The following is a 12,235-nucleotide window of genomic DNA, read 5'->3' as shown; positions in this document are numbered from 1 at the left end:
ATATCAATTCTAATTTACCACAGGCCGTCACAAATGAAACAGCATAACAAACTTTTACTACTACAGTAAAACCTCTATAAATTAATACTCGATAAATTAATAATCTCTATAAATTAATAAATTTCTCCGGTCCCAAATTGGAACCAGTGTAATTTTAGACATATTTCGATAAAATAATAAGATAATAATTTTTTGAAAATCCTTTGTAAATATATGGTCCCATCAATATTATAAATTAATAATTAGGTAAAAATTTTAAAATACATGTATATATATAGACACATTAGTTTTTGATAGATTTTATTTCTAATATTTTATTATATGAAAAATAGTTAGCATTCTCTTTTAATACATAATTATTATTATTTTATTTGTAATTGAATATATAAAATACCAATTATCATGATTAAATCTTATTTTTAAATATTGTTTTGAAAATATTTTCCAAATTAGGAATATCTCTCTATAAATTAATAATTATTAATTTATCGATAAATTAATACCTCTATAAATTAATAGATTTCCATGGTCCCAACATTATTAATTTATAGAGGTTTTACTGTACTTATCGACAAATCAATCATGTTACAAATAGCGTCGATATGATCATTGGGCCATCTTTATTAATTGGGCTACTAATAATCTGAAATAAAAGCCCATTAAGAGATAATGTACAACACCGACAAAGTGTGTGTGCGTTCAAAAATCTCATAACTTCAACTTGTTCTTCTTCTGTTAAACCCTGGCCGCGAGAAAACCCTAATTCAAAGCCGTTGCCATGCCTGCTCTCACTCGTAACAAGAAGAAAGGTGCCAAACCCCAAACACCTCCAACGAAGCAGGTCACCAAATCCAAAACTCCTCCGTCGAAGCCCCAAATCTCGACGTTGAAGAAAGGAGCCAAATCCCTGAAGAAACCTCCATTGAAGAAGCAGAAGAAGGAAGTTGTGGAGGAAGCTCCTCTCGAAGATGATGAAGTTTCCGATGATGCTTCTATCGATGCGGAGTCAGAAGAGCTTGATGAGTCTGATGATGGAGAGAAAGGGTCTAATGGGCTTTTCTATAATGATGATGAGGAAGAGAACGAAGATGATGACGATGATGAAATGACTTTGGGTGACGATTTTCTAGAAGGTAGCGGGGATGAAGATGATGAAGATGAAGAGGAGGAGGAGGAGGAGGGACCTTCGGATGTTGATTCGGATTCAGACTCGGATGGAGACGATCTTGTGAGGAAGTCTGATGCTATTGATAGAAAATTAGCAAAGGAGAAGGAAGACGCTGATGCTGAACAGCAGGAGACTAACAAGCAAGATGAAACTGAACATGATGCCTTTCGGCTACCAACTGAAGAGGTTACATTTCTCATGTGCACTGCTCTGTTTGATTAGAATGTTGTTATGTGTGACTGTAGCTATATCTAACTTACTGTTAATTTTATCCTTCATCTTCCAGGAACTTGAAGAAGAAGCTCGTGGACCACCAGATCTTCCTCTACTTAAGACTAGAATAGAAGACCGTTAGTATCATTCCCAATTTTATTGCTTTATTACTGTTTAATGTTGGTGTTATGGTATTTTCTCGGTATATTTTGGATTTGACTTCCAAAGGTTGAATGGCTAATTCATTCATCGTTTCAGTTGTTAGAGCTCTGAAAAATTTCAAGGCTTTGAGGCCAACAGGAGCCAGGAGGAAAGATTGTGTTGAACAGCTCAAAGCTGACCTTGGTTCATATTATGGTTATAACAGTTTTCTTATTGGAACGTTAATTGAGGTTACTCTCTAGTCTCTGATCTTTTGTTTGAAGTGCCATTTTGTTTTTGGTAGGATGTTGCCTATTCTCTTTACTTATGGATTTTTATATTGTGGTTCTCTTGCAGATGTTTCCTCCCGGTGAGCTTATGGAACTAATTGAAGCTTTTGAAAAGCAAAGACCTACATCTATTCGGACAAACACACTTAAGGTGAAATTAGTTGTGCTTTGCTGAGTTGTATCTTATGACTTTCGAACTCTGCAGTTTCATGGTGATGTTTTTTTTTTGTTTTAGACCCGTAGACGGGATCTTGCGGATGTACTTTTGAACAGAGGAGTCAATCTAGACCCATTAAGCAAGTGGTCAAAAGTAAGTTGTTTGTTCTGATTTTTTCTATTATGTAAGTCCTATTTTACTTATGTTCTGTTCTGTTGTTGATCTGTCATAAGTCTTACTTTACGGATGTCCTATTGTAGGTTGGACTTGTTGTCTATGACTCACAAGTTCCAATTGGTGCGACACCTGAATATTTGGCTGGTTACTACATGGTATGTGATATTCTGATGTGTTACCCTTTTGTTCACCTTTCATATAGATTGTAATTTTATGCTTAAGTCTGTATTTGGTACATTTGCAGCTTCAAGGTGCTAGTTCGCTTTTGCCAGTGATGGCCCTTGCCCCTCGAGAGAATGAGCGGATTGTGGATGTAGCGTAAGTTACCATCATCTACTATATTATAGCTGCAACTGAAAAGTGTTTGAGTTGGTTGATTGGATTATTTGATTATTTTATATGTAAATTGTTTGTGCTGGTTGGAGTTGGAAAAAGAAAGAAAGAACCCAGATCGAGTGTCTGACTGTTTCTTCCTGTGTAAGTTTATAATAATATTTTTTACACAATGCAGTGCTGCTCCTGGTGGGAAAACAACGTATATTGCTGCGCTAATGAAAAATACTGGTATGTCTTAATTGGTTTCTAGTGCTTCTTATCCCCATACTCAATTTGGCTATATCACTGTCTGTATTGATTGTATTTCAGTTTAGTAATGTTTATAATGCTATAACCAGGCTTAATATATGCGAATGAGATGAAAGTACCTAGGCTTAAGTCGCTTACTGCCAATCTGCATCGAATGGGCGTCACAAATACCATAGTTTGTAACTATGATGGAAGAGAGGTTCGCTTCATAAACATTTATTCTTACTAATAAATTTCTGTTACCTGTTCAGAAAATGTTAAAAACCATAACATCTACCTAAGTTTACATTAGTGGCATGACTGGAATTATATTATGTGACCTGCTTATCTTTGCTTAACTAGCAGCACCTGTCTAATTCTTCTTTTCTTTCATTGCTTTCAGCTACCCAAGGTTTTAGGTCAGAACACAGTTGACAGAGTATTGTTGGATGCGCCTTGCAGTGGGACAGGAGTAAGGAGCTTCAATCTTAGTCTCTGTTAAACCGTAGTAGTAGTCAGATTCTTAAACTAAATGTCTTCTGCTACTCAATACAGGTCATATCAAAAGATGAATCAGTTAAGATTACGAAAACAGCTGATGAGATAAAGAAATTTGCTCATTTGCAAAAGGTTTGTCATTACCATCTTTAACAGTGTCAAATATATCCAAAATTTTTCATTCTTAAACAGATGTTAATTTTGTCCAATAAACAGATGTTAATTTTGTCCAATAAACAGATGTTAATTAAACCCTTTTCTGGTATGTAGCAACTTATTCTCGCTGCTATTGATATGGTGGATGCCAATTCCAAAACTGGTGGATATATAGTTTATTCAACATGTTCCCTTATGGTGGCTGAGGTTAGTTAACTGATAACTATCACCATGTTTCTCTTCATGGTTTTCGATTCATCCTAACTTTTAATTTTAATTTTGTATGAAAAAATTCTGCAGAATGAAGCTGTGATCGACTATGCTCTCAAAAAGAGGGATGTTAAACTAGTAACATGTGGACTCGATTTTGGCCGAAAAGGGTAATTTACATTTTCCCCGTCTGTAGAGATACGTACTAGAGCAATACAGTGATATGCCTCAAACTCTTTGTTCTTTTCTTCATCAGATTTATCAGATATAGAGAACATCGATTTCAGCTATCTTTAGACAAGACTAGACGTTTCTATCCTCATGTGCACAACATGGACGGGTTTTTTGTGGCCAAGGTACTCACTTTTGATTCTATAATGGATCAACCATGTACTACTTCTCAGTACTCTTATTGTTGATAAACTTATCCCACATTTTTTAATGTTATGCTTGTGTTTTTTCTTATGCAGCTGAAGAAAATGAGCAACATGAAGCAATCTTCAGAAGAGGATGATGAGGCAGGAGAAACTGTAGAGCAAGCGGAAGTGTCTGATGATGATGATGATGATGATGAGGCAGGAGAAACTGTAGAGCTAGCTGAAGTGTCTGATGATGATGAAGCTGAGGCCATAGAGGAGCTGGAGAAGCCTGAGGAAGCCATAGAGGAGCTGGAGAAGCCTAAGGAAGCAAAAGAAAACAAGGAGGAGGAAAGACTTGCAAAATCAAAGAAGAAAAAGAAAAGCAAAAAGAGAAAGAAATCAACATCAAATGTGGAAGAGCCACCTAAAGTAAGGAAGCAGAAGAAGAAGAGATCAGAATGGAAGAAGGAAATTGCTCAAGCTAGGTAAAAAAAACTTCTCATGCATGAACTGAAAGAACGAAAAAGGCTTAAAGGCTTGTCTTATATATTTTGGTTGACAATAATTTTGCAGGGAAGAGAAAAGAATAGCCATGAGAGAGAAGGCGAAGGAGAAGCAATGATTCAGTGTTTTTGCATGAAGGAGAAGAAACCCTTTGTTAAAACACTATCTTATATGCTAGGCTTGTGCCATATATTTACTTTGTTGTTTATGTTTTTATTCACGACAGATTTGTGTAACTTTGAAAGCACCCAGAGTGTTCACTCTGTTGGACTCAGTGGACAGATCTTTCATGTCCAAAAGTTTTGTTTCAAAAAAAATCATTCAGAGAGTATGAAGTTGAGTTTTGTTCTTGCAAGCTGATCACCAAATTGCAACAATGTTTCTTTCTCACAGGAACGAGCTTAAGGGTTGGCCAAAAGAGAAAAAAAACCATAACCTCAGCACCAAACCAATTGTCACATAGACAAAAACTTGGAAACTGAAAGGCTCTGAAAGGTTTCAGTTTAGTTTACATAGACAAAAACTTGGAAACTGAAAAGCTCTGAAAGGTTTCAGTTTAGTTTTTCTATATATTTTTTTTTTCTTCAGAAAACTGTTATTAAAATTAGGGATTTGGCAGTGAGCTGTTGATTGGTTGTAAGTAGTTAGAGAGGGAGAGAGAGAGATACACATCTCTCTCCAAAGTGGGACTTGTGTTGGAGAACATGACAACCCATTCTTCATCTATCTTTGTCAGATCTTGTTTGGGGACCTCTCAATATTAATTTGATTATTTATCCTTAACTCCTCTTTTCCTCATATTTGCATTATTCATTTCACTTTTTTATTTAATTTGTTTTTAATAATAAATATATTTTCTTTAATATTCTAAAACCATTAAAGATATATCTAACTGGTCGATTATATGTTTTCAATCAATCATTTTTTTTTTGTTGGGATTATGATGGTTACGAATAATTCATATGTATTTTTTTTGCTTACTTTCTTCCTGATTTTATTATATTCGAAAGAACCTTTTTATTTTATTTTTTTTGTCTGCTGTTTTATAAAGAACATTTTTTTGTAGGGGGAAAAAGATGGTTTTGATATAAAAATAAATCAGGTGGACTATTATTTTTATCTGTACGTCAAACAAAATCATGTGGACTATGTTCTGACATTTGGGTTGTCCTAAAGCAGACTGGCTAAATAAAACTAATTTAACAGAAGTTTTAACTAGATTCAAGTTAACAAATACGAGATATGTATATATTCAAATTTTCAACCTTTGATTAACTAGTGTAGACGTAAGATTAGTTAATCGTGTAGAAAGATTCCCCACGTCCCAAGCCAATCGTGTAGAAAACAATTGTCGTTAATTGGATCTGAGTTTTCTTCTTAATTTAAATTTGGACGCAGTTTCGTTAATTAACACATGAGCTAAGAGCATGATGTTAAAATATGATGAATTATTTGATATATAGGTAAACTAAAATAGACAAAATTAGTACCTACTTGTGTTTTCTTATGTTGAACAATCTTCTGGTTTGTCAACTACCTCTTGAACAATTTCTAGTAGAAAAAAAAAATACACTGTTTCATTTCGTTTTAAATTAGGGGTGGCAGCACATGATATATATAATCTTCTTATAAACTAAGGAAACTCAACATTTGAAAAATATACTTATAACATGTTGCTCAAAAAGCTTTTCTTTTGGGCATCTTTGGAACTCCCAAGTTTCAAATGGTGAATTTTAACTGTAGATATTTGCCCTGTTTAATGAGAAAACAGTACGCTTAACTGATTCACATATTTTTATGAACTTTTAAAATATCAATTTACAAATAGTTTTTACTAATCTCTCACACTATAAATTCATGTCAAATTAAGCTTAGTATGTGAGATTTATAAAATCCATACGTGAACAACAGACTTCTAATGGTGTAAAATTTGAGAAATGTTTTGTTTTTTCGTAAGAAATATATGATGGGTTCTTAAAAACAAATAGAAAAATATGATAGTTGTTTTAATATATAGTTAGAAAAATGTTTTTCAAAAATACTAAATCAAATAAGCTTTTTAATAGCAGATGATCTAATGAAAGAATTAATCCAAAAAGTATAAACATGTTTACAATAATCTCTATCAAATTGTGTTTTGGGTTACCCCTAAAAAAGCTTCAAAAAAACTATTACAGCTCACGAGAGCATCCTTGATGTAAACCTTTGTCTTCCATTTTGGAGAAAACAAAAATACATTGAAATAATAATAATAATAATTGCATCCCTCAATATATTAAATTTTTACTAAAAAAAAGTAATCAGCTTTTTCTTTGACCCTCTCTCTCCTTCTTCCCTCTTTTCATGGTAGACCCAAACTCTCTCTCTCTCTCTCTCATCTCCCTTAACACTCTCTCTATCTATCCCCATTTCCATGGAAGCAAGCAGATGTGTTCATCTATCTCTTTCTCTCTCTACAGCCTTACATGAACAGTGACTGTTCTCTCTCTCTTCTCTTCTCTCCTTCCTTCCTTCTTCTTCATCTCGAAAAAAGAGTACCTCGTGATTGATCTTTATGGCTTAAAAATCTTAACTTTCAGGTAACGATTTAATGGGTTTCTCTCTCTCTCTCTCTCTCTCTCAAAAGCTCTGCTCTTTTCCTTTCTTCTTTTCTGGGTTTTTATTCTCTGATTCCTGTTAGATCCAAAAGCTCTTTATATTTGGCTCTTCTTCTTACTTTAACGAGATCTGTTTAACAAATGAAAAATCCACTTTTTGCATGAAATGTTTTCGATTTGTTTTATACTGGTTTTGGTTAGTTCAAGAGCTCTGATTGGTTTATGTTTATCACGATTCAATTGATTTGTCTCTTAGATTTGAATTCAAGATCACACAACAGCTCAACTTCGTTGTTGAGATTTATTTTTGTCCAATTTGGGGAGAGGAAAAACAAAGTTTGTGCATCTACTCAACTTTTAGCTGTAGTAAGATCTGTGATTGTTAATCTTCTCATGAGTTTTCGAGTCCTCAAGACTGCTTTTAACTGATGCTATTGTTTTGTTTTGATGGCTACATCAGGTCTCTCTTTGATGGTATCTCTGACAATATTGATTAGTAGAGTCAAGACAAGTTCCTTAGAGCTCAGGGAAGGAAGATTTGGCTTCTAAGAATCACATATCAAGATTGCTCTCTGTATTAGTTTTGTTTTGCTTCATGATGGCTTCAAAAACTCCAGACGGATCACTTACCAATTCCAGCCAAAGTATGTCAATCAACACGTTAGCAGATCAAGTGTCTTCGAGTTTATCTTTTGCTGATCCAAGTAGTGACGGCAAAACCGGTAATAGTAAGATCAACGAGCAAGGTGAGAGCGGAAAGAGTAGTACTTGTAGACCGAGCACAAGCAGCGATATAAGCGATGAGAGTACTTGTAGCAGCTTTAGTAGCAGTATCAACAAACCTCACAAGGCGAATGATGTGAGATGGGAAGCGATTCAAGCTGTTAGGACGAAACACGGTGGTTTGGGTTTGAACCATTTTAGGCTTCTCAAGAGGTTAGGATGTGGGGATATTGGAACTGTTCATCTTGCTGAGTTGAATGGAACTAGATGTTATTTTGCGATGAAGGTTATGGATAAAACTGCTTTGGCTAGCCGGAAAAAGCTTCTTAGGGCTCAAACTGAGAGAGAGATATTGCAGTGTCTTGATCACCCGTTTCTCCCAACTTTGTATAGTCATTTCGAAACCGAGAAGTTCTCTTGTTTGGTTATGGAGTTTTGTCCTGGAGGTGATTTGCATACACTAAGACAGAGACAACCCGGGAAGCGTTTCACCGAGCAAGCAGCAAAGTAAACATTCATTCAAACTTTCTCTATCTAAGAAACTAGTTTTGTGCGTTTATATAACGGTATTAACTGACTTACTGTTTTGTAGGTTTTATGTAGCAGAAGTGCTTCTTGCAATGGAATATCTACACATGCTTGGGATCATTTACCGTGATCTGAAACCGGAGAATGTTCTTGTTAGAGATGATGGACATGTGATGCTTTCGGATTTCGATCTCTCCCTAAGATGTACCGTTAGTCTCTCGATAGTCAGATCAGCCCATGTCGGATCCGAAGGCTTGTCAAAGAATTCAGTATCTTGCTCGCAACAACCTGCATGCATCCAGCAACCTTCTTGCATCTCAATGGCTCCAACATCTTGCTTCTCTCCTCGATTCTTCTCATCGAAATCCAAGAAAGACAAGAAACCGAAAACCGAAAACGGGAACCACCAAGTAACTCCTTTACCAGAACTGGTTGCAGAGCCCACAGGTGCCCGTTCAATGTCTTTTGTTGGTACACACGAGTACTTAGCTCCAGAGATCATCAAAGGTGAAGGACATGGGAGTGCAGTTGATTGGTGGACTTTTGGGATCTTTCTGTATGAGTTACTGTTTGGTAAAACACCGTTTAAAGGATCAGGAAATCGTGCAACGCTATTCAATGTGGTTGGTCAGCCTCTGAGATTCCCGGAATCTCCAGTTGTTAGCTTTGCAGCTAGGGATTTAATAAGGAGCTTGCTTGTGAAAGAACCACAACATAGATTAGCTTACAAGCGTGGAGCAACAGAGATAAAGCAACATCCTTTCTTTGAAGGAGTGAATTGGGCTCTGGTTCGGTGTGCCAGTCCACCGGAGATTCCTAAACCGGTAGATCTTGAACCGGTGAATCCTACTCCTACGGCACCTGCTGCTGCATCTTCGAGCGTGAGATCTGATCAGAGTACTTATCTCGAGTTTGATTTTTTCTGAAGAAACTGTTTCCACGGTTGATGATGATTCTCCTATTGTTTCTTTGCAAATTCTGTTTAGTGTTTTCGAAAAATGTGTTTTTCTTCTTCCTTTCTATTTATATTTTTCACGTCTTGGAAAAAGTTATGAGATTTGTAATCATTCTTCAAAAACGTGAGACGGTCTCTGTACTATCTTCTTAACCTTAATGTTAGACACGAACCATTGAGATGAGGAGGCAGCAGTATAGAATTTGTCATGTAAAGAAACAGGAGATTCAGGCTCATAGTTAAAAAGGGTTGGTCGATATGGAGCACTAAGTCAGGTATATTGCTAGTGCTGGTCACGTTTGTGTTTTATTCATATTTAGAAGCGTAAACTTGTTCATTTTGGGAAAATGGGTCACCAGAACCAGCTTCAATATCTCCACTCTCCAGGGAGAAGAGATAGTATTATTTACCTATTTTATCTATTTTATCATAAAAACTAAATTTATTAACAAACTTAGTAGACATTTAGAAGTTTTTGTAATAAGGATTAACTTTATCAAAAATTCTTTTTACCCAACAAGAGGATATTAATATAATGAAGGATTATGCAAATATAATTCAAAGATGATCTTGTAGTCATCAAATAAACTTCTCATAAATCTATATTCAGAAAAATCGGACATCTATGTCTATATCTATGGAGTATTGTAAAAGTTTAAGTTTAAATTTCATGTGACCTGAGAATTTTTTTTAAGCTTTTAATATGAACAAAATCAATTTTACATGATTTGATATTCCAAGATTGAACCAAACCAAATTTTGAACAGACCGAACCAAACCAAATCGAGAAATTGGTCCCATTCGAAAGAGTTAGGTATGAGTTTCAAAGTTAAAGTTATAGCTTTTAAGTTCTAATCCTAAATGAGGGCAAAAAGAGTGTACTAGTCTACGTTGAAGCTTATGTAAGAAAAACAACAAATAGCATTCACTATAACAAAAAAAAAATCCATTAAGAAATTTATGAATCTTTAAAAAGTTTTATTTTGTGTTTTATTTTGTGGCTTTAGCTTTAAAAAGTTTTATGAATCTGTCTCATTAAGAAATTTCGTCTTATTTTATTAGGTACATTTTAGATTAAAAAAAAAATTAATACATGAATTACACTCGTTCTTGATCTTTAGTCTTTACCCACTATTTTCCCATCCCGTATATGATATTTTTCATTATATGAGTTACCCGTTTCCGACTCTTATTCCATTATTTATCGTTTAATATTATTTATACGAAATTGATTACCGTAATTATTAAAATTCAAGTGATAGAGACGCAAAACAACTATTTGCAAAAATAATAAAATGCAATGAATGAATGGTACATATTAGCGTAAAACTCATATAGCAGGCGAGGTTGGAAGTGGTGACTTGACTTCTCTATATATGTTTATGATTTGGTCATTTTCATCTTCCTACAATCCAAAAAAAAACTAAACAAAGCAAAGAACAGAGAAGGACAATAGCGGACCCAAGATGGATTTTGAACCAGGTCAAGTATAGGTAAAGATACAACAAATTTTTTTGGTAAATGTGTTTGTTCTTAGTAATAACAAGGAAAATTTAAAAAAGTCACCAGGTCAGCTGACCTCCCTAACTTGTGAATAGGTCCGCCACTGGAGAAGGAGCGATGGAAGATCAAAACTCAGGTCTAGTTTGCATTCTTGAATCTTGATACATTATTTTAGATGGGTTTTACAATTCGTTCGTGTTCAAAAATTTACGTTACTTTTTGTCCAGTGATTCGAAGAAGCAGTAAGTTTATTGTATCATCTCTTAGGGTTTGATCACTACGTACTACTAACATTTCCTACGATTCATTGGCTCTAGGATCGAGTGTGAATCAGCCAAGTGAAAAGGTAACAGGAGAAAACATTTGGAATAGCCTGTGCAGATACTTTTACCAGAAGGTCAGTCCATCACATCTCTTGGCCACTGCGATCATCATTTCCTTATGTTCTAATGATCAAGAAGAGTGGAAGCATATACCGTCCTCGACCCTCAAAACAATTACATGCCTGGTATATAATTCTCTTTTTTTTCTCTCTTACTATATATATTTTCTTTTTCATGAACTAATCTTCTATATTTTTAATCCTTTTCTTTTTATCTTTGACAAATTAAATAACATGACTACATAACAAAAATTTTAGGCTTTCAGAATGAGTATTTTTATAAGTATTGAAATACATCATTCCTCTTTCGTACTTTTTACGTAATGAAACGTTAATTGTTACGAATATATTATTGCATGTAATCTAAAAGTAAAGTAATACAAGTGGTTTGATCTAAAACTTTAATATTTTGTTTTTGCAAAGATGGATGGTAGTACTATGTAATCTTGTAATTTTTTTATAAGTTTGAACAAAGATTTACGTGTCTTTTTTACTCTTTTTGATCAGCGTGAGTTATTTTTCAAAACTTGCAAACTCCTAAAAATAAATAGGTTATTTTTTTGAAGAAAAAATCGGTAATATTTGTGTTTCTTAATAATTTTATTTAAGAACTAGTACCTTTCGGAGACAATAACCCAAAGCCCGATCAGCCAAGTTTATTTCGAAATGTCTCGGAGTATCTCATGAAACTTGGTGGGTTTTGCTACAAATTGATGACGCCACAAAATATTCTTGTTTTCTTGAAAAAAACTGGCTGGGGAGGTAAATACACCGACGCTGCCGCAGAGATTGCCGACCGCCGCCGCCGCAGGAACCAAAACACTTGCGGTTTGTCTAGCTGCGAATCTTTTCCTGTATAATCCAGTTATAGTAAATATAAAAAAGTTTTAATATTATTTTGACCTCTGTCACCGTAGTTGTAAATAAGGAAACCTAACAATGGTCTGATTGTATTGTACATATGCTATACATGTAGACATCGTTTGGAATTTTACGTCAAAACGTTAATGTTATATTGTCTCTGTTCGAAACTAGGATCTGCTGATCCCAACCGCACCGACGGCGATGACGGAAACAAGAAACTGCTGATCACGGATCCAGTTACCGAAT

The 12,235-nt window shown here is 34.8% G+C and overlaps 2 protein-coding genes across 3 annotated transcripts; both read left to right on the top strand.

Moving 5' to 3' along the window:
- Positions 1-724: 724 nt before the first annotated feature.
- Positions 725-4,788, top strand: LOC17874877 (25S rRNA (cytosine(2870)-C(5))-methyltransferase). The gene is made up of 16 exons (XM_006279419.2): positions 725-1,354; positions 1,455-1,518; positions 1,640-1,773; positions 1,880-1,963; positions 2,048-2,122; positions 2,230-2,301; positions 2,391-2,464; positions 2,658-2,710; positions 2,821-2,930; positions 3,114-3,182; positions 3,266-3,340; positions 3,479-3,571; positions 3,665-3,744; positions 3,831-3,930; positions 4,045-4,418; positions 4,507-4,788. The coding sequence occupies exons 1-16, from the start codon at positions 779-781 to the stop codon at positions 4,553-4,555; spliced, it is 2,082 nt and encodes a 693-aa protein (XP_006279481.1). The 5' UTR covers positions 725-778; the 3' UTR covers positions 4,556-4,788.
- A 1,972-nt stretch (positions 4,789-6,760) lies between these two features.
- Positions 6,761-9,424, top strand: LOC17876145 (serine/threonine-protein kinase D6PK). Of its 2 annotated transcripts, XM_023781715.1 has the most exons (4): positions 6,761-7,016; positions 7,291-7,400; positions 7,495-8,264; positions 8,350-9,424. In XM_023781715.1, exons 3-4 carry the CDS (start codon positions 7,630-7,632, stop codon positions 9,209-9,211), a joined length of 1,497 nt encoding a protein of 498 aa, XP_023637483.1. In that variant the 5' UTR covers positions 6,761-7,016; positions 7,291-7,400; positions 7,495-7,629; the 3' UTR covers positions 9,212-9,424. The 2 variants fall into 2 exon arrangements, with proteins under 2 accessions (XP_023637483.1, XP_006280353.1); XM_006280291.2 differs by lacking the exon at positions 7,291-7,400.
- The last annotated feature ends 2,811 nt before the right edge of the window (positions 9,425-12,235 follow it).

This window comes from Capsella rubella, unplaced genomic scaffold (genome assembly GCF_000375325.1).
Source record: "Capsella rubella cultivar Monte Gargano unplaced genomic scaffold, Caprub1_0 scaffold_8, whole genome shotgun sequence".
Classification (NCBI taxonomy): Eukaryota; Viridiplantae; Streptophyta; class Magnoliopsida; order Brassicales; family Brassicaceae; genus Capsella; species Capsella rubella.
This window is presented reverse-complemented; position numbering and strand designations above follow the sequence as displayed.

Excerpts from the sequence above, each read along its gene's own strand:
- LOC17874877 (XM_006279419.2), top strand. The coding sequence starts at position 779 with ATGCCTGCTCTCACTCGTAACAAGAAGAAAGGTGCCAAACCCCAAACA. Across the intron at positions 2,465-2,657 it reads GAGCGGATTGTGGATGTAGC|TGCTGCTCCTGGTGGGAAAA; the intron begins GTAAGTTACCAT and ends TACACAATGCAG. Across the intron at positions 3,745-3,830 it reads CTCGATTTTGGCCGAAAAGG|ATTTATCAGATATAGAGAAC; the intron begins GTAATTTACATT and ends TTTCTTCATCAG.
- LOC17876145 (XM_006280291.2), top strand. The coding sequence starts at position 7,630 with ATGATGGCTTCAAAAACTCCAGACGGATCACTTACCAATTCCAGCCAA. Across the intron at positions 8,265-8,349 it reads TTCACCGAGCAAGCAGCAAA|GTTTTATGTAGCAGAAGTGC; the intron begins GTAAACATTCAT and ends ACTGTTTTGTAG.